Source organism: Chanos chanos, chromosome 13 (genome assembly GCF_902362185.1).
Source record: "Chanos chanos chromosome 13, fChaCha1.1, whole genome shotgun sequence".
NCBI classification, from domain to species: Eukaryota; Metazoa; Chordata; class Actinopteri; order Gonorynchiformes; family Chanidae; genus Chanos; species Chanos chanos.
The window spans coordinates 16,474,544-16,494,543 of NC_044507.1; the positions used below are offsets into that span (position 1 = coordinate 16,474,544).

A 20,000-nucleotide genomic window follows, 5' to 3' on the forward strand; every position below is an offset into this window, starting at 1 on the left:
ATTTTACTGCTTTAGAGATTTTTAAAACCAACTTCTCCCTTATGGCACATCCAGTAAAGACACTACTGTCACAATGCAAGGCTGTGTCCTACATCTAGGAATTCAGTACTCAAGTTTACATTGGACCACAGTTTTGACTGTCACCAGGGGGTATGAGGAGACACAGTTTGCCTTGTTTGGGAGTGACTGCTGGGGTCTCTCTCACTGATTGTTGAACTTGGTGTTGGCCAGGTGGTTGTATATGTGTGAAATGACGTGCTGTTCTGGGTTCACACGTGTTATTCTGTTTCTAGAGTTTTCTTTTGTTGATAACGAGCTTCATTTCAGAATCTGTAAGGCTGCCAGTCTTCTCTGACCAAACAATTACGCTTCACAACTTCTCTTTGTTTCTCACTGTCACATACTCGTGTATACACACACGCACACACACACACACGTACACTTACACCCACACACAGACGCACGCACACACCTACAAACATACATACATTTACACCCACGCACAGACACACACACACACTCACCCAACTACCCACACACACACACTCACACATGTACAAACACACACACCTACAAACATATACCTTCACAGACACACACACACACGTACACTTACACCCACACACAGGTGCACACACACACTCCCCCAACAATACACATACACACACACGCACACACACACACACAAACATACACTTACACACACACCTACAAACATACACCTTCACATACACACACACTTATAAGAGCCAAGAAACACATAAACACAAATACAGTTTCACAGACGCCTACAATGACATAGCCCCCCCCCCCCCCACACACACCTAATTTTTAGGAATTTAACAATAGTCCAAATCATTATCTCAGGACAATGTGTCATTTTTTTCCCTCCTTCATTTATTTTGTTTCTAATCAAAAACTGTAATCACTCATCCTGTAGTTAAAGTGAGTGCCTCCACAGCACATGTAGTGTTTTCTGATGAAAAGCAAGAGGCAATCATTTCTCATGTGATCCTCAGTAAGCTGTACCTGTCGTGTCGGTAACTTTGATTACGTTGATCGTATGCATGTAGGAGCAAGTGTCTCCATGCATCCGCCAGTGAGTGAGAGGTGCTCTCCATCACCATGGCAACGGTGGGTATCGTTTCGCTGGGTGCTGCTGAGAGTGTGGAGTGGCGGAGACTGTGTACAGGACTGACCGCTGTGTGGGGGTTTTGGGGGTTTGTGTGTGTGTGTGTGTGTGTATTTGTGTGTATGTGTGTGTGTGTGTGTGTGTGTGTGTGTGTGGAGACCCCTACCAGTCTCTGAAATTGGATTATCGGCTTTTGCCTTTGGTCCATTGACATGTGCCTGGCGTGTTCTAGTCTTTTCCCTCTGTTCACTGTCTATGTCCTCATATCGCATGACTCATCCTCTATATTTTTCTTTCTTTCCCCCCCCCATCTTTAAAAGTATATGGAGCAAGAAAGAGGTGATGGAGGTGAGATTTGCCTCCTGGGATCTGAGAGGAAATGTGGCATTATTGAAGCTGTATTATTGGTCCTCGGTTAAACTTAATGCAGTTCTTTGAGTTTGTTCATACAGGTATTACATGACAAAGATCAAGATTCAAGTGACCTAACAGATTCAAGAGAATTATGGTTGGTTCTAAGAAATGTATATATGTACATGCATTGTGAAAATGGTTAATATGTGCTGTTTGTGTGTGTGTGTGTGTGTGTGTGTGTGTGTGTGTGTGTGTGTGTGTATGTGTGTGTGTGTGGGGTCTGTCTCCCTCATTCGGAGAAGAAAACCATGGAGAGAGTGTGGCAATTACGAACTCTCACGTTGAGTGAAACATGAAGAGGAAGTAATTTGATGCTCTGTATTTAATCAGCACAGATAAGGCAGAGGAGCCTCTGTCTTCTATGCCAAGGCAACACCGCTAGGAAGAAAGGACGGACTATCATTTCCTCTGGAAAGCCATTAGTCTTTAATATAGCAGTAGTGTTATTTATTTTCCAATTTTATTGCTTTTCACAGCGTAATAATCACTCCTCCCCCCGCACACATAATAAGTCTAACTCTCCTACTTCTTCTTTTATTCATCCTGTCATCATTAGCTTCCTCGTTGGCTTTACTGTTTCTATCCCTCTTTTCCTCTTTCCCAATGTTTCTGTCCCTCCATCCGTGGGGTACTTACTATTTGCTCTTGCTTTGTGCTTTGATGTTTTAACTCATTCGTTGCCATCGTTGACCCCCCCCCCCCTTCCCCTTCAGAGTGCAGGTAGAGTTCTATGTGAACGAGAACACATTCAAGGAACGACTCAAGCTCTTCTTCATCAAAAACCAAAGATCCAGTGAGTTTTTTTTTTGCTTCTCGTTAGTGTTTCTCAGCATCGCCGTCGACGGTCCCGTTCTGTGCGTCTCTGTCGCGTGGTTTCTGTAGTTTTGTCTGTATTGTTATGTGTCGGTGGCTTTGTGACGTGCTCCGTGGAACCGGTGGCTAGACCTTCGTTCGGTCCTCTGTTTGCTCCTGACTGTTCGATGTGCTGTGCGTTCGGTGTGTGGTCCTATTATTAAACGTTTCCCATTTATTTTTTTGTTTGTTTGTTTTTTTTTTAAGTGAACTGATTCAATGTAATCTTGTTCTTTGGTACAGGTTTGAGAGTGCGACTGTTCAACTTTTTCCTGAAGGTTCTGAGCTGTCTCCTCTACATAGTGCGAGTGCTTTTGGATGATCCTCGAGAAGACAGAGAATGGTGAGAATGACAGGGAAGTCACCTGAAAGGCTTCAGCTTATAAAAACATTGGCAGAACAGAAGACAGAGAGTGAGAGAAAGAAAGAGAGAGCGAGAGAGAGAGAGAGAGAGAGAGAGAGAGAGAGAGAGAGGGATAGAAATGCAGCTTGTGGGGGTTTTTTTCCAGGCAGAAAGAGAGAAACGATCTCAAAGGACAAAAAAAAAGAAGATAAACTGAGTAAAATCTAGGGGGCAGATTATCCATCTGTCCACTTCTGTCTAGTAGTAGATAGATGGAGGATATGAAGCAGACAGAGAAAGAAAAGAAAAGTATTTTTGTGAAACAACAGTGGAAGTTGCTTAAGGTCCTCAGGATGTTGTGTGTGGGCAGAGAAAAAAAAAAAAAAAAAACCCTGTGCGGGTTCGGAATGGTGAGGGAAACCTCCGGAGAGAACAACAGAGACTTGGTTATCGGCATGTCCGCACTGACTGTTATCCTTCACTGTGTGTGTGTGTGTGTTTGTGTGTGTGTGTGTGTGTGTGTGTGTTTTCACGCGTGTGTTTTCTCTTTCTCCGCAGTCCTGGCTGTCTCAAACAGAACGCCTCTGTCCAGAACAGGAGTCACTTTGACTGGTAAAGTCCCTATGCTGTCCCCATGCATCCGTGATAAGTAGCCAGTGCTCCTGAGAGACCACATGGGCTAACCTTCTCTTTCTAATGAGGCAGAGCAGTGAAGGATCAATACCTCATCTGTCTCTCAGATAAATGACTCTAACATAAACCCAGAGCATAGCACATTCACAGAGTCATATTAAAATTAACACACTTAGAGTAACACGCACTCGAGGTTTGTTAGGGTTCATTTTCGCTACCTGCATTTTTAAAATGAAGTCAAAAAACGCACTGTTATGGAACAAGAAGCATTGATTCTCACTCCTTGCCTCCGGGCTCTATATTGTCTCATGCACAGAGATGTATTGATTTATTAGTTTCTGGTGACAAAGAGCTTCCAAATGAATATGGACATAAGAAAGTGTGTTTAACGAAAAGGTTTACTTACCCTGATAACGCGAAACAGAAAATCAAAACGCTGACTGCAGCCGACCAACCGTGATGTCTCTTGGACCTGTGCTTTCCTGCCTATTGTTTCTATTACTGGCATTGCTTGGTTATTGTCTTTAATGTCAGTTGCGATCATACTAGTGCTTTGTGAATTGTTAAAGTTGCTGAATTTAGAGGAATCATCTTTGTGGCTTCAAGGCTTCCCAAATGCATTAGAGATATGAATTTGAATGTGGCAATGTGTCAAAATGAAACAATGAACGTTCTAGCTAATGTTCTTTTCCATATTCAAATATTAATAATACATGTCTCTCTCATTCTCTCTCTCTCTCTCTCTCTCTCTTTCTCTCACTTGCACACCTGCTCATTCACTCTCTCTCTCTCTTTCTCTCTCTCTTCCTCTCTTCCTTTTACTCTGTACATGTTGTATGTCTCTAGGTCCCTCATTATTTGGGTGAACAGACCTCTTCCTCTTTGGGCACTACAGGTTCGAAATATCTCCCCTTTCTCTTTCTTCTTTTCTCTCCCTCTTTCTCTCAGAGTGACAGATACTCACACACATACGCATTCACTCTGACACACACACACACACACACACACACACTTACACACACTTACACACACACTCTTACATGCACTGACTTGCACAACTTAAAGTGGTTGTCACTGTCATGTTGCCCTCTTGCTTTGTTTGGTAACCTCACTCAAACATTATCTTCACAGCAAGTTACAATATGCCCCAGGCCTCCCACTGCTTCCTCCCACTCCTTCTCTGTCTCCTCCCTCATCTCTCTCTCTCTCTCTCTCTCTCTCTCTCTCTGTCTCCAGGTGCTTGTGGCATTTATCAGCTTCTCAGAGACCATGTTGCTGGTATACCTCAGTTATAAGGCAAGCAAATCATCCTAAGATTCATCAAACCCCCCATAAACCACAATTTTTATATTCTGGTAAACAGAACTTACTGGCCACAGAATTTAAAAGCCTCACAAGATTTCATATACTACATCAGTTATCACAGCATCCGTTTTAACATTTAAACCGAATATATACGGCATTATGTAGTATGGTTTTTCCAAGAGACAGAGAGAGAACATAAAACAAAAAGAGGGTAAAAAAACAAAACAAAAGAAAAACGGCTTTCGCAGAGACTCTGTTTTCAAAACGTGCACAGGAGTGTCTTAAGTGGAGTGACGGAGCAAAAGGCATGCCCGTACCTTTGAGAATCCATCAGCCCCCTTTCACTTGAATGCGTCCTTTTGAAGTAAACCGTAGATTCTCATCCTGCAATGAATAAGTATCTGTCAGCCAGGGGCCACAAGGAATAGTAGATCTTATTCTTAAACCGCATTGATTTCTTTTGGAAATGAACACGGTCTTTTACGCCCACGCATGGCTAGCGCAGTCCGCCTATAAAAGCTCTCTGCAAGTATTCTCTGTGTGCGCGAGTTTGACACGTTAATTGAGCTACAGGCTCAACTGCAAAACAAGAAAACGCAAAATAAATTTTCCATCGTGAGCAAAACTGTATGACCTTATTAGCCTCCTCTCTCTTTGCTTTTTTTTGGTGGTACAAGTCCTATACCACGCGGTCCTCTATCTGTTCATCCGTTAGTGAAAAGATACGATGGAATTCCCTGACCTCGACTCGTGTTACTTTTGTTTCCAGGGCAACGTCTGGGAGCAAGTGTTACGCATTTCATTTGTTCTGGAGATGATCAGCGCCGTTCCCTTTGTCATCACTGTGAGTTCAGAGAAAGTGTCATTAAAGTTAAGATACGTTAAATTGTAAAGTGTGTTATAATATGCATCAGTTTTTTAGTCCCAGATATAATATAATATAAAATAGTTTTAATATAATGAATGCTCTGAAATTTAAGCTTTCTTTCTTTTTCTCCCCCCTCCTCCCCCCACCACCTATCAGGTGATTTTGCCCTCTCTCAGAAATCTGTTCATCCCAGTCTTTCTGAATTGCTGGTTGGCCAAGCATGCCCTGGAGAATATGATAGTAAGGATATTCTACAAACATCCTATCAGCACCTTGTCTTTTTCAAATTGACCATATCTCATCTTTTAATATCAACACCGCTCTATCAGTTTCTCTCCTTTTAATTTGTTCATATCAGTACAATCAAAGTGCAAATCTCTCTTTCTCTCACTCTCTCACTCTCTGTCTCTCTCTCTCTCTCCACTTGCTCTCTGTATCAATCTATTCATCTCTTTCTCTCTCACACACACACACACACACACAACACACAACACGCAGTAATGCATATTAACTATCCTGCTGTCAGTCAGTGGCATAATTTAGTGTGACACATTGGGGGGTCTAAATTGGGGCTTGTGAAATTTCCGGCAATTCCACGGTTTATAAAGCCTGCTGGGCTGTCCTGAAAACAGTAAACGCTAAAGAACAAATCATGTTCACAAATGAAAGAGAAAACTGAGAAAGTTCACTTAACCTCAGCAGAGTTTTAAATGAAACTATGCCAGTTTTCAGCTGTGTATTTGCTCACAATTATGTAGCAGTTACATTGTCATGTAGAGTGACTTGCAATAGGTGATTTATGGTCAATTTCTTTTCACCAAATTTCATAACAACACACACACACACACACACACACACTCACACACACACACACACCAGGAAAACTGCTGGAGAAGCTGTTTTTGGCTTTTCTAAGAAACATAGGCGCACAGTTGTGGTATTAAGCAGGTGCATGGCCTGCTAATCTTGTTAGCGCAGTCGCCTGTATTTGAAAAACCTGGTTAGCCAGCTGCTGCATTTACTCTTGTATTCATGACCTTACCTCCCCAATTCATAACACTGTGTGCTGCACAAATTAAACTTAAGCTGCGGAAAAAACAAACAAACCGTGAGTTCTGTTTGTATGGCGGGAGCAGAGGGGTGTGAATTTTCGTACTCTGAGCAATGCAGGGATGTAACACCCCCCCCCCCCCCCCCCCCCACCCCCATTTCTCCCTGTTTCCCCCCATCCTCCCTCTGATCACACCTGTTCCTTCAGTGTGGTCTTATTGATTTGTCCTAATATCTCAGCATCTGTTCCAGTGTTAACACAGTACATAACAATGCTAACCATCTCCCTGTTGTCTGTGTATTTTTTGTGCGGTTTTTTTTTTCCCAGAATGATCTGCACAGAGCCATTCAGCGCACACATTCAGCCATGTTCAACCAGGTCCTCATTCTTATCAGCACCCTGCTTTGCCTCATCTTCACATGGTGAGTCTGAGAGAGAGAGAGAGAGAGAGAGAGAGAGAGATTGTGTGTTATGTGTTGTTTTTATGTCGGGGAGGAGCTTTGGGTTACCGTGGTATTGTAAAGCAGCTGGTAGAGTAATGGCTGACCTTTTCGCCATTGACAGCATCATGTTGACTCAACTGCTCCTTCAACACTGAGCAAACATACACTCTGTCACTCAAACACAAACTCTGTCGCTCAAACACACGCTCCGTTGCTCTGATGCATGCCCTATCTCTCAAATGCACATGCTAGTTACATTTAGACAAAGCCAGTGGTGCACATGTTAAACCCACACACAAACTGTTTAATGCCTATCTGTCAAACCAAGTCACATGCGTTTGATAAGTCATTTTCATTTTTATACCCCACACCCCCTGACCCACACACCTTAACCATAGACTTCTTTTCTCTGTTTCTTTTCTGCTGTTTCCCCTCTTTTCTCTCTCTCTCTCTCTCTCTCTCTCACTCTCTCTCTCTCTCTCTCTCTCTCTCTCTCTCTCGCTCTCTCTCTCACTCTCTCTCTCAGTATTTGTGGGATCCAGCATCTGGAAAGAGCAGGGAATAATTTAACTCTGTTTGACTCTCTATACTTCTGTGTGGTCACTTTCTCCACGGTGGGCTTTGGTGATGTCACTCCTCAGATCTGGCCCTCTCAGCTGCTGGTGGTCATTATGATCTGTGTGGCTCTCATTGTGCTCCCAATACAGGTGAGAAAAGTGACTTTCTGAACATTAAAATATCTCTCTCCTCTGATTGGTGAAGTAAGCGACAAATCATTTGGCACAGCAAATGATTGATCCCATCAGTGCTCCAATCCAGATTGCCTGCTTACACTGTCGGTGAATACTTATGGCATAAAGACATACAACGCAGTGACAAACTGAAACCAGTATTTGAATAGCATTCAGATTCTTCAGATGATCTCCATGCTGTTCCCAGCAGTTCTAGGGCTCATGTTTAATTTAACAAAATCACCTGTGTTGATGTTTCTAGTTGTTCCTTGATCTAGTAAACATTCAATGCAACTGAACATGTCATTCTTATTACCCGAGCGCTGAGCTGAATTATAATTTGTGTCTGAAACCTCGGGAGAACTTCTCCAGCTGGTGGCTGTGTCTCTCTCTGTCTCTCTCTTTCACATACACACACACACACAAACACACATGCTTGTGCATGCATGCGTTCCCATCTCCTGACACACAGAGAACAGAGAGAGTGTGAGAGACTGAGGATAGAATGGGAATTGAAATGAGAGTCTTTCATGTGTGATGTGTGTGTGTGTGTGTGTGTGTGTGGGTGTGTGTGTATGTGTGTGTGTGTGAGTGTATGCACGAGATGAGTGTTTGCACGTTTGTGTATGCGTGCATGTGTGTGTGTGTGTGTGTGTGTGTTTGTGTATATGCATGAGTGCATGCATGTGTGTGTATGTGTGTGTTTGTGCATGTATGTGTGTATGGCAGGGGCTTTTCCTGCCAAGGTCTGCCCTGGGAGGCCAGCATGTTTAAACCTGGACAGGAAAAAAGCTTGCAGGTCCCGAGTTGCCCTCCCACTCTGCCTTTCATCCAGAAATATCAGCTGACATTTAGGGCCTGGCCCCTGCGTGTGGATTTCAGACCTGCCAGGAAGAATCTCCATCCGGCCAGGCTTGGCTACACCCAGACGTCACGCGGTCCAGCTGCCGCATCCCACACTTCTAAACTTGCCATGAAAACACATGTTATTCAGTCTCCTCTGCGAGTCTTACCAGATTCAATTCACTGTCGAACCTCCACTGAGTGTTTGTGCGGAGGCAATTTACTATCGAATCTGCGCTGAGGAACTCTACACAGGCTGTTTAGAGTGCAGCCTCCAGTGAAAATCTCTACAGAGAGAAATGATCATCTCTTCTCCCCAGAGACCAAACATTCTTGGCACGCAATCCCAATTTTATATTCTCTGCCCCAACTCTACTCACTCACCTCTGCACTCAGTATCACACACCACCCATCTCTGTGAAGCTTTCAAATAAACAGAAGCTTCAAAAACAACACGCTCCACATGGCTAGTACTGATACATTCACAGTGTTATCCAGCATGGGTGTTTTTTTCATGTTATGTAAGTTACAGTCTGCTTCACTCATCCAGAGCAACTTATGATAGGTGAGTTCAAGATGGGCAGAAGAGAACTATCAATATGCTAATACCAAGTATAGAGTTTTTCACGAAAATTGCAGCAGTGCTCTAAACAGTGAAGTTAAATGTTTGATGTTACATTTGTGTGTTTAGTAGAGAATCTGTGATATGGTTTTCTCTGTGAAGTTTGAGCAGTTGGCCTTCCTGTGGATGGAGAGACAGAAATCGGGCGGGAACTACAGCCGTTACCGGGCGCAGACGGAGAAGCATGTGGTGCTGTGTGTGAGCTGTCTGAAGATTGACCTCCTTATGGACTTTCTGAATGAGTTTTTCGCTCACCCCAGACTGCAGGTCTGTTCCTGAGGAAAATACAGGCCCATTTGTGAGAGTGTATGTGTGTGTGTGTAAATGTGTAACTCTATTTATATATGTGTATTATGTGTATATATGTTTGCATATATGTTTACGAGTGTGTATTGTTTGTTCGTATAAGTGTGCATGTGTGTATGTATGAGTGTATGTATATGTATCAGCGTGTGTACATGTGTGTATTTGTGTGCGTGTGTGTGTGAGTAGGTAGCTGGATGAATGTGTTTGTGTGTGTGTGTGTGTGTGTGTGTGTGTGTGTTTGCATGTGTGTGTGTATGAGTGTGTGTATATGTTTCAGTGTGTATATGTATGTGTTTGTATGCGTGTGTGTGTGGGTAGGTAGCTGGATGAATGTGTTTTTGTGTGTGTGTGTGTGTGTGTGTGTGTGTGTGTGTGTTTGCATGTGTGTGTGTATATGTTTCAGTGTGTATATGTATGTGTTTGTATGCGTGTGTGTGTGGGTAGGTATCTGGATGAGTGTGTGTGTGAATTTATGGTAATTTTGCAGATCAGACAGACTCCTCTGATCTTCCACACTAATCCTCTCCAGGAGCTGAAACAGCTGAGGTTAAAGCAGCGAGATTAACAGAGGATTAATGCAAATCAACAAATCTATTTATGTGTGAATGGAGCAAAATGGCTAGAGTGTAGAGCACACAGGCTGTGTTTCCTCTGCATGGAACCACTGACATGCCTCCCATCTCCATCACCCATACAGGACTACTACGTTGTCATCCTGTGTCCGGCAGAGATGGATGTTCAAGTGCGCCGGGTGCTTCACATTCCCCTGTGGGCCCAAAGAGTAATTTACCTCCAGGGTTCGGCCCTCAAAGATCAGGACCTGATGAGAGCCAAGTAAGGGCCCATGTGTGGTGGATTACTCACTGCAGTATGGCTACATTTTTTCTTTCTTTCTTTCTTTTTTTTCTTTACAACATTGCACAGTGTGTCCGCTGCAGGGCTAAAAGGACTGGAATGTGTCTGTGTTATTTTCTCGCCTAATCCATTTAACTAAGAGCCTCTCTGCATTTAGCATTGCCTGTGCGTGGGTTTGATGGACACTTTTTGTTGTTGTATTGTCCTCAGTCCTCTTTTGTTCACACTGTACAAACGGATGGAGACCTACCTTTCTCTCTCTCTCTCTCTCTCTCTCCCTCCCACCTTGGCTATTTCCTTCCCTTGTTCTCCCAACCTATGGAACCTGGCTGCTGGTTTGATGTGTTCCTGTACTTGGTATACCTGGCCTGGTTCTCCTGCTGTGATTGGCTGCAGAATGGATGATGCAGAAGCCTGTTTTATCCTCAGTAACCGATTTGAAGTGGACCGCTTCGCCGCCGTATGTTCCTCCTCACCTCCTTTGTCATCTCTCAGAGCTATTCCTCTCCCACCGCTTTTCTCTCCTTCTTTTTTTTGGGCGGGGGGTGGGGGGGGGGGGGGGGTCTTATCTCTGTAATGGGTGTTATACTTTCTCAGCCTACTTTCTTTCATCTCCTGTATGGCCTTTTTGATTTCTCTCTCTCTCTCTCTCTCTCTCTCTCTTTCTCTCTCTCTTTCACCCTGTCTTACACATTCTAAGGATCACATGTTCACATGCAAAAACATTCACACACACACACACACGCGCACACACAGAGTTTTAATTGCATATTATATGACAGTCAAGTAGAGTAAATGATTTGGTTAGAACATTGTTGTGAGTCATTTACACTGTGTGACTCGCCAGCTTACTGTAGCTATGGAGTCTAATTACTCTACATTACCTTAATGGCTGTGAATTAATGGAATTAAAGAATTGTTAATGGAGCTTAAGATATTGTGACATTGTCCATATGCTGTGTGTTACAGGATCATCAGACAATTCTCAGGGCCTGGGCCGTGAAGGACTTCGCACCAAATTGCCCACTCTATGTCCAGATCCTCAAACCTGAGAATAAATTTCATGTCAAGTTTGCAGGTCAGAACACAATACTCGGGTATGATGTTGGTGAATCTGTTGTGCGAGTGCGGAGAGAGAGAGAGTCAGTCAGTGATTGTGTGTTGTGTGCTGGTGTGTGTATGTGTATTCTGTTTTCTTTCAAATAGCCCATAAACAATGGCCATGATCCACTCCTGCAGTTCAGTTTCTTTCCTTTTCTTGTACACGGTATTCAGCAGTGGATTAGAATTTAATGCAGTGCTGCTCCTTCTCTCAGTTACCCTGATCTGCTCTGTTGTGATGGACACATCATGTAAGTGCCTGAGGAAGCTGTCACATGATTGTATTTGTGTGTGTGTGTGTGTGTGTGTGTGTGTGTGTGTGTGTGTGTGTGTGTGTGTGTGTGCGTGCGTGCTACTTTTGGGGAGAGAAAGCCCTTCTCATGTTCAACAGCCATACTCCAAAAAGAGCCAATCAGACATCTCTTGTTAGGAGGAGGAGAGAATAAAAAAAAAAACCCCACTTCACTCTTCTTTTCCCCTGTGTGTGTGTGTGTGTGTGTGTGTGTGTGTGTGTGTGTGTGTGTGTGTTCATGCTTGAGAGACACAGGGAGAAGGAGAGAGAGACAGAGACAGAGAGAGAGAGAGAGAGAGAGAGAGAGAGAAAGAGAGAGAGAAGGGAGCTCTACTGCCAAGCATGTCAAACCAAATTCCGGCAGGCCGCCTTCGCTCCAGCTGCCTCAATCAATGATTAACATTTTATTCTGTTAGGGTAGACAGAGGGAAATCCAGTTTCCACTGGTGCCGCTGCACGCTCTACACAAAGCCACCCACTCAGGAGCATCCATTACCAAAAACATTGCCTTTTCACAGCTAGATTTGATTTAAGCAAGTGGGGTGGGGGGAGGGGTTGGCATGCACGGACTGTAAACCCAGTTATTAGTTCAGTGCCGTGCTTCGTGACGGAGATGAAATAACGTTACCTCCCTTTTTTTCGTGTATCAATCAATCTGTTTTTGCTAATTGCTTCTCATATTTCACGTCCCCCCGTTCTCTTCTCTCCCTCCTCCCCACCCCAGTGCATGTTAGAGAGACAGCCGCGTGCAGGTGATTAACTCTAAATGGCATGAAGGACTATTTCATGCTGCAGTCGGGTGTGAGGTGAAGCTATTACAGGCGAGTCAGATCGGACTGTTTTGATGAGGCTCCTGATGAGTCTGCGTGTGTGTCGGACACTAAACGATACACGACCGCAGACGGGTGTCTTTGGCCGTCACGCCGGTACCTCCGAGGCACCTCTGTGGGGCGCAGTCACTTGGCGCCGTGTAATGTTAATGGGGATGACAGGCGCAGGAGCTGTCAGGTGAAGGAGCAGGGAGAACACGACGGTGGTGAAGACCTCCTCGCGGTGTGCGGAGCGCTCTCGCTCTGACAGCTTGCGTTGGGAAGCGCGAAGGGAAGAGAAGAGTGGGCCGCGCGCGCGCGTGTGTGTGTATGCGTGTATGTCTGTGTGTGAGAAGGTAGGGCAGTAACTCTGTATGTGCTGGGAAGAGAAGTGATGAGTCACTGAGAAGAGAGGAAAACAAAAGTGGACTTGCTGTGTTTTGTCCTAAACGCTAACTCAGAGTATAGCCTAGCAAACAACACATCCAAACTACTGACAGCTCTTTTGTAAAATGCTGGCCAAAAACACCAACTTGTGAAAAGACATTTTGTATCCTAGCCAAACGTGTAGTTCGCAACACTGCCAGTGCACATTCAACAATATAGGTAAATGTGATTATCTACAACATCTTCTAAAGATACAGGTCTACTCTTAAAGTAAGCATTACCCTCTGGTTTATGGTATTACAGGATAATTATGTAAAGAAGATCATATATGAAACACCTCACTTTATGTCTACTAGATGAGTGATTGCATGAAAATTACTGAGAGGACATTGAAACATCCTGATTAGTTACCATGACAGATTTTTAAAAAAAAACTTATGTACGTCACCTTGAATACATATTTGACATTTAACGTCAAGTTGTGTTCCTTTTAAGAGAAAAAAAAGTGAATTGTTCTTCAGCTCGTGAAAGATTTCATCGAATTCATTTCAACGTTTTCAGACAGCATCTTTCCACTAGTACGCACAATATTCCCGTCAGTGTTTGGGTAAATACATGTGTGAACACGACACGTAATAGAACACAGACAACGACGTTTTGAAGTGGTCGCCACACGCTCCAGTGGTTTGAAGATGGTATAGAGGTCTCTTCTCAGGTTGGCAGATATGCAGTATATGGCAGTTCAAGCGAACACATCAGTATGCAATTACTGTAGCTGTCCGTAAGACAGACATGTTATGACATCGCCTAGCGCGCAATATATGCACTAAGTGGCTGAGTGGGTGGCTTTAATGAGAGCTCAACTTGAGCTCTACAAATAGCTTAATAACCATCTAATGCTCATATAAGTGTAGAATGGGACCCGGGATGTTTCTGAGTTACCAGCGGTTTACTAATGCAGAGCGAACTGTGTTTTTGAAGCCCTGTGTTTATTTAGCCGACCGCTACGGATTTCACTTTTTTCCCACCTCTGCGTACGTGTTTCATCGAAATAACCATGCTGCTGGCTTTGTCGCATCACTGTGACTGCGGTCTGTACTGCCATGTCAATAGACGGGTCAGTCATAAACATGAAAACAACATGCTGATTTAATTAGCGTTGCTGGTGGCAGAGAGCCTCTGTAATTACTGTCTGTTGGGAGTTCAGAGAACCTGACACACTCTCAATACTCCACTTCTCTAATGGAGGGCTGAAAAAAAAAGAAATCCAGCCACGAAAAAATGAAAAAACCCGCACAATTATCGCAGCTCTTTCTGATGCTGCGTCCTTGCCTTAAACTAGGTCAGTAATTGTTTGTGTATTTGACTTGGAATGTGGTTTTCGAGGAGAGAGGTTAAATGAAGAAAGGGAAGAAAGAGAGAGAGAGAGAGAGAGAGAATGAAGGGATTCAATGAAAAGAGGTATCATGAGGGGGAATTGAAAAGTGCTCATTTGGTTTGTGGTGTGTGTGTGTGAGTGTGTGTGTGCGTGCATGCGTGTGTTTGGGATTGACTGAAGTGGAGTGAGTGAGAGATAGAGGGAGAGGAGGTGAGGGAGATGGTGTCTCATGCAAGAGCAGAGAAGAAAGGAACATGATTAAAAGGATGTGCCTACACCACTACTATGACTTTATTTCAGTAACAAATGGCAAATTTAACCAAAATTGTAGCACTACTGGAGGTAATCAGGGATGCTATCTCTGCTTAATTCTGATCTTTTGAAAATCAGAGAGAGAGAGAGAGAGAGAGAGAGAGAGAGAGCAATTTATACCTATTTCAGACATAATAATTTCAAGTTTATTTCATTTGTAATTGCTCTGCTGTGCCTGTAGTTGTTTGGAAGCTGAAAACCTAATGGTGCTTGATGTTTTACCTAGTGCTTCATCTAACTGCTCTATATGTATCTGAATGGTGTGTATTGTCTGTAACACACAAATGGAGTGTGTGTGAGGGCTGTGGTTTTTTTTTTTACAAATTTTTAAAATTTATTTACTTATTTTTTTATATTTAGTCACTTTAGCAGATAATGCAGTAGGTGTTTCGTGACGTGATGAATTTGCTCTGCCCCTGGTTAAGTTGTTTGTTGTTGATAAATTGAAATTGCTGTATTTTTTCAGGTTCCTCTCGAATAACAAGAAACAAGTCAAAAGGCAGGAAAACAACAGGAAGACAAACATGAGTGTTTTTCTCATTTTGTTCTGACGCGAGGCCCAAGAGTCTCTCGTTGTTTTTGGGCTTTTTTTTTTCGACTCACAGTTCGTTTTGTGCGAAAGACAGGTTTTGTTTTCTTCTTAAATAAGCTGCCTCACCCTAATGTTCCTGGGTTCTGTTGAGAGAAAAAAATAAATAAATACAGACAGAGCAGAGAGTAATCTAAGACAAACCAAAATGGACCAAAGTAAGGGTCCCTGAAGCCAGTGGAAAGGGCAAAAGGGTAAAGTTGCTTAGAGAGAGGAGTCACGTTTCTAAGGGTGCTGCACTGGAAAACAAATCGATAAGGTGAAATGTGGGCAAAGCGATTGGTGAAAACTCCGGCACGTTTATAAAAAAAAAACAAAAACCCTGCAAGTCCCGAAGCACCGCTTCAATTATAAATGTTAATTAAGGTGTATCTTCTCCATCTCTCTTAATTAGCTAAATAGGTAAATGTGTGTTTCCTCCTAGCTAACAAGGATGAACCTGCTGCTTCATCCATTAAGCCATTATTAACGCTGTATCTGCTGTGTTGACTTTCTCTCATTCTGAATGTGTGTGTATGTGTGTGTGTGTGTGTGTGTGTGTGTTGATCTTATTGAAAATCAATGTTGCATTGTCTGCAGACACACTTCCATATCTCTCACTTATTGTCTTTTTCTACTGCTCCTCCCTGACCCAAGATGAACTACTGTTATGGTAGTTTTTTGGGAAAATATCAAATTATTCGGTTTCGTTTCTTAGAGCTTTTAAAATATTATTTCTAATTCCTCCAGTATTTTTTTTTCTTTAAATTTCATATTGGAGAAGTCACACAGTGTGCAATCAGTTTTTTTTCTTGCTTTTATATATTGGTCAATAAAAGGGAGCTTGAAAGACAAAGTCTTTTTCCCTCTCTCCCTCTAACTGTCCATTTCCCTCCAGCAATTTAAATGGAGATTGCAGCCTTTGGCCTGCGTTCTGCTCAGTCACGTGTAGTCTTGGGTCGCATTTGAGAGGCCAGATGTGGGAGGTGCAGGAGCAGTGGTATAAAGAGGAAGATGAGAAAGGAAGACCCAAGAAATATTCCACACTCTGATTGTTATTCGGCAGAAAAAAAAGAAGCATAGGTTTCTTTGAAAACGCGCTTGTGAGATGAAATTATGGCGACATGTTCAGAAAAGTTAGTCTGCAGTGATGGTTAATGATGTCTGTATTTCTGGTATTTGTGCCCACCCCTCATATGAAAATTCACTGAAAAAAAAATGCTTTTTCATCTCGTCAACAGGATTGTTTGAGGAACTATTTTTGTAGCATTAATGAGGGACTGTTTGTGTGTGTGCGTGTGTGTGTGTACGTGTGTGTGTTTGCAGATCATGTGGTGTGTGAGGAAGAATTTAAGTATGCCATGCTGGCTCTCAACTGTGTGTGTCCAGCTACTTCAACCCTGATCACCTTATTGATCCACTCTTCAAGAGGACAGTGAGTAGAAATGCTCTTTGCCTTTATCCCTTTGCCTTTCTTCCTCTTTTTCACTCTCTGTTCTCTCTTTCTCTGACACACACACGAACACACACACACACACACACACACACACACACACACACACACACACACATACGCACAGACACACTCACACACGCGCGTGCGCACACACACACACACACACACACACACGCACACACACACAAACACAAAAAGAGTCCTCCCGCAAACAAATTTGTCTTTTGTTCCCAGGACGGCACCTTCAGAAGGCTTCAGGCAGAGAGCTGGAGCCTTTCAGCCTCTCAACAGGTCAGCAGCCCCACTGACTGCCGAACACACACACACACACACACACATTCACACACACACACACACACACACACACACACACACACACACACACACACACACACACATATACACACACACATTCACACTCACTCATGCTCTCTTCTGACCCCTCACCCGAGAGCGCTTCTGCCCTCGTAAACTGTGAATTTATCACTGGAGTGTTTTACGTAATACTGTCCTTTTCTTCACCTCCTTCGTTTTTTAACACTCCTCCTCTCTATTCTTTTCTCACATCTCCCACATCATCCCGTCTTTTCTTTGGCCTGTGAAAGGGACCACAGCAACCCATGTGTGTGTATGTGTGTGTGTGTGTTTTTTTCTTGGTTTTGTTTTGATACTTTGTTAAGACTTTGTTTTATATGTTGTAAGCCTCTGTGTTTTCCGGTAGTTAAGCTGCATGTCATTAACGAGAGGATGAGATAATTGATGAGCAGATACGAGAGCATAATGGGATAGTAATATTGGCAAGGAAATGACGTGTGAATCTTTGAAAGGTCAGTCGTGTTCCTTTTCTGAAAAGTTTCTCCTCTGCTCTTTCAGGGAAGGCGGAGCCAGCTCAGCTGACGAATGGCAGCGTACCTACCGTCGCTGCTCAGCGAATGAGGTGCATCACATTCGTTTGGAGGAGAGCAAGTTTTTTGGGGAGTACCAGGGAAAAAGCTTCACCTTCGCCTCTTTTCACGCACACAAGAAGTGAGTCAACGATAAAGTAGCACAAACAGACTGACACCTGTCTCTGTCTATTCTGTCTCTGTCTCTCTCTCTCTCTCTCTGTCTCTCTGTCTCTCTCACTTTTTCTCTCACTCACTCACACACACACGTGCACACACACACACACACACACACGTGCACGCACACACACACACACACGCACACGCACACACACGCGCACACACACACACACTCACACATGTCTGACAGGGTTAGACAGAGTGATGCTGACAGCTCTGTTCCGTTTGTTTGGCAGGTATGGAGTTTGTCTAATTGGAGTGCGGAGGCTTGACACGACTAATATCCTGTTAAACCCCGGCCCCTGCCACATCATGGGGGCTTCAGACACCTGTTTTTACATCAACATCTCCAAGGAGGAGAACTCCGCTTTCGTCAGGGGCCACAGAGAATCCATGAGGGGACCCGGCGGAGACAGCAGGGGTGTTCCTCAAACCATCTACCACGGTCTTACTCGCCTTCCAGTGCACAGCATCATAGCCAGCATGGGTAAGCCACACATGTCACCTCTCTTACTGGCTATAATGACAGTGCTTACACGATAAGTAAAATGTTTTTGATCAAAAAAAGTGCGCATAACCGCCCAAATAGGATAGCTCATTTAGACAGACGTTTAAGTAAGTGTGTCGGGTATGGTCATGTCATCTTTCATAAACCGTAACTGAGCAAGATAGAGATAGCCCAGAGGGATATGCAGAGAGTTGCTTTTAAGGTGAAATCCCCACTTCTCCTACATCACCATCTAGTGATAAAGTCAGGAATTGAACCTAAAAGTCATAGGTTCCTTGTGGTGGCATTATAGCCTGTTCTTGTAAACTATATATGGAAACAGAGCCATTTTCGCACCTCTGAGAATAATTAGTCTGTCGTTTGATTTTTGTCTACTTTTGGCCGTACATTTAAAGTAAGGCTGTTATCTCTGCGTGTAGGTACTGTTGCTATAGACCTGCATGACTCCAGTGACAGCAGCCCGGAGGGCACGGGCGCGGGGGGGATGGCGCTAAGTGGCGGGGGCACGGGGAGAAGCGGGAGCAAGACGGAACTGAGCGGGAGCAACACCCTGGCGCTGCCGGCCATGGCCGACTCGGCCGAGGAGCGAAGGCACAGCATCGCCCCCGTCTTGGAACTGGTGGATGGGGTCAGCAGCCCAACATTTGATTTGCTTGGCGACCAATCAGAGGATGAGGGTGGAGAGGAAAGCAAAGAAGACGGGGGTGGAGATCAGAAAGGCCAGTGGTGGGGGACGCACTGCGAGTGAGTATCTGAAGTGCTCAGAGCTCTGACTGGTTCCTTTTTTTTTCTTCTGTCTGACGGTGTAACCTCGGGTTACTCCGTATGACTTTGTAAACGATCTCTGGTGGTACAGTGTTTTTTTTTTTTTTTGTGCGCGTGTTTGTATGTGTTTCCCGGGGGGCAGGTGGGTGAAAGGCTATCCCCTGAATTCGCCCTACATAGGTAGCTCCCCTGCCCTGTGCCACCTCCTGCAGGAGAAGATGCCTTTCTGCTGCCTACGCCTGGACAAGGTGAGAACTTCATCTAAGATTTAAGTCACCGTCCTCCTCCAAGATCTCAGCTTGTACAGACTTTTGCTTCAACCCCACAGAAGGCTACATCCGGGATTAGGACCCGTCTGTCATCTCTCTACCACAGATTTCACTTAATCCCACTAACATATAATAATACTCATAGAATTTGTATCTATAATTTCCCATCCCTTTCCAGGTTTTCATCCCTTCTCTCTCGTGTCTCATCCTCCAGGCGTGTCAGCACATGCCGTATGAGGACGCCCGGTCATACGGTTTTAAAAACAAGCTGATCATCGTGTCCGCTGAGAGCGCTGGTAACGGCCTTTATAACTTCATAGTGCCCTTGCGCGCATACTACAGACCTAGAAAGGAACTCAATCCAATAGTCCTTCTTCTGGAGAGCATGTGAGTCCTCAGAAATACCACCAGTTATATCACACAAAACACACTGTAGACCTTCAACCATCAGTCATAAGGAACGAGGCATTTTTTCACATTCAGATTGCCAGTCGCCTCATGCTCAAAACCACCGTCATTGAACAGTGCTCCACATGTATTATTATGGAATATAATCGTCGTCTGCAACAGAAAACCAGTGCGGCTGAGTGCTCCCTGCCTGTAATGAAATCAAATGCAATAAGCTTGTGAGTCATATGTCGTCTGCTGCCCATTATCTTCGAGCTTGCAGTTGGTTGTAAGGCATTGTTTCAT

General features: G+C 44.0%; 1 protein-coding gene across 1 annotated transcript in view; it reads left to right on the plus strand.

The window, feature by feature from the left end:
* Positions 1–20,000, plus strand: part of kcnt2b (potassium sodium-activated channel subfamily T member 2b) — a 33,317-nt gene that overhangs the window by 8,789 nt on the left and 4,528 nt on the right. The window contains exons 2-21 of the mRNA XM_030790162.1: positions 2,260–2,339; positions 2,642–2,741; positions 3,300–3,353; positions 4,221–4,269; positions 4,611–4,670; positions 5,449–5,523; positions 5,704–5,787; positions 6,926–7,020; positions 7,568–7,748; positions 9,340–9,504; positions 10,241–10,377; positions 10,795–10,858; positions 11,368–11,476; positions 16,572–16,680; positions 16,936–16,992; positions 17,575–17,727; positions 18,002–18,252; positions 18,693–19,017; positions 19,181–19,286; positions 19,522–19,694. Of these exons, the coding sequence (XP_030646022.1) occupies positions 2,260–2,339; positions 2,642–2,741; positions 3,300–3,353; positions 4,221–4,269; positions 4,611–4,670; positions 5,449–5,523; positions 5,704–5,787; positions 6,926–7,020; positions 7,568–7,748; positions 9,340–9,504; positions 10,241–10,377; positions 10,795–10,858; positions 11,368–11,476; positions 16,572–16,680; positions 16,936–16,992; positions 17,575–17,727; positions 18,002–18,252; positions 18,693–19,017; positions 19,181–19,286; positions 19,522–19,694 (2,427 nt within the window). The remainder of the gene's footprint in view (positions 1–2,259; positions 2,340–2,641; positions 2,742–3,299; positions 3,354–4,220; positions 4,270–4,610; positions 4,671–5,448; positions 5,524–5,703; positions 5,788–6,925; positions 7,021–7,567; positions 7,749–9,339; positions 9,505–10,240; positions 10,378–10,794; positions 10,859–11,367; positions 11,477–16,571; positions 16,681–16,935; positions 16,993–17,574; positions 17,728–18,001; positions 18,253–18,692; positions 19,018–19,180; positions 19,287–19,521; positions 19,695–20,000) is intronic.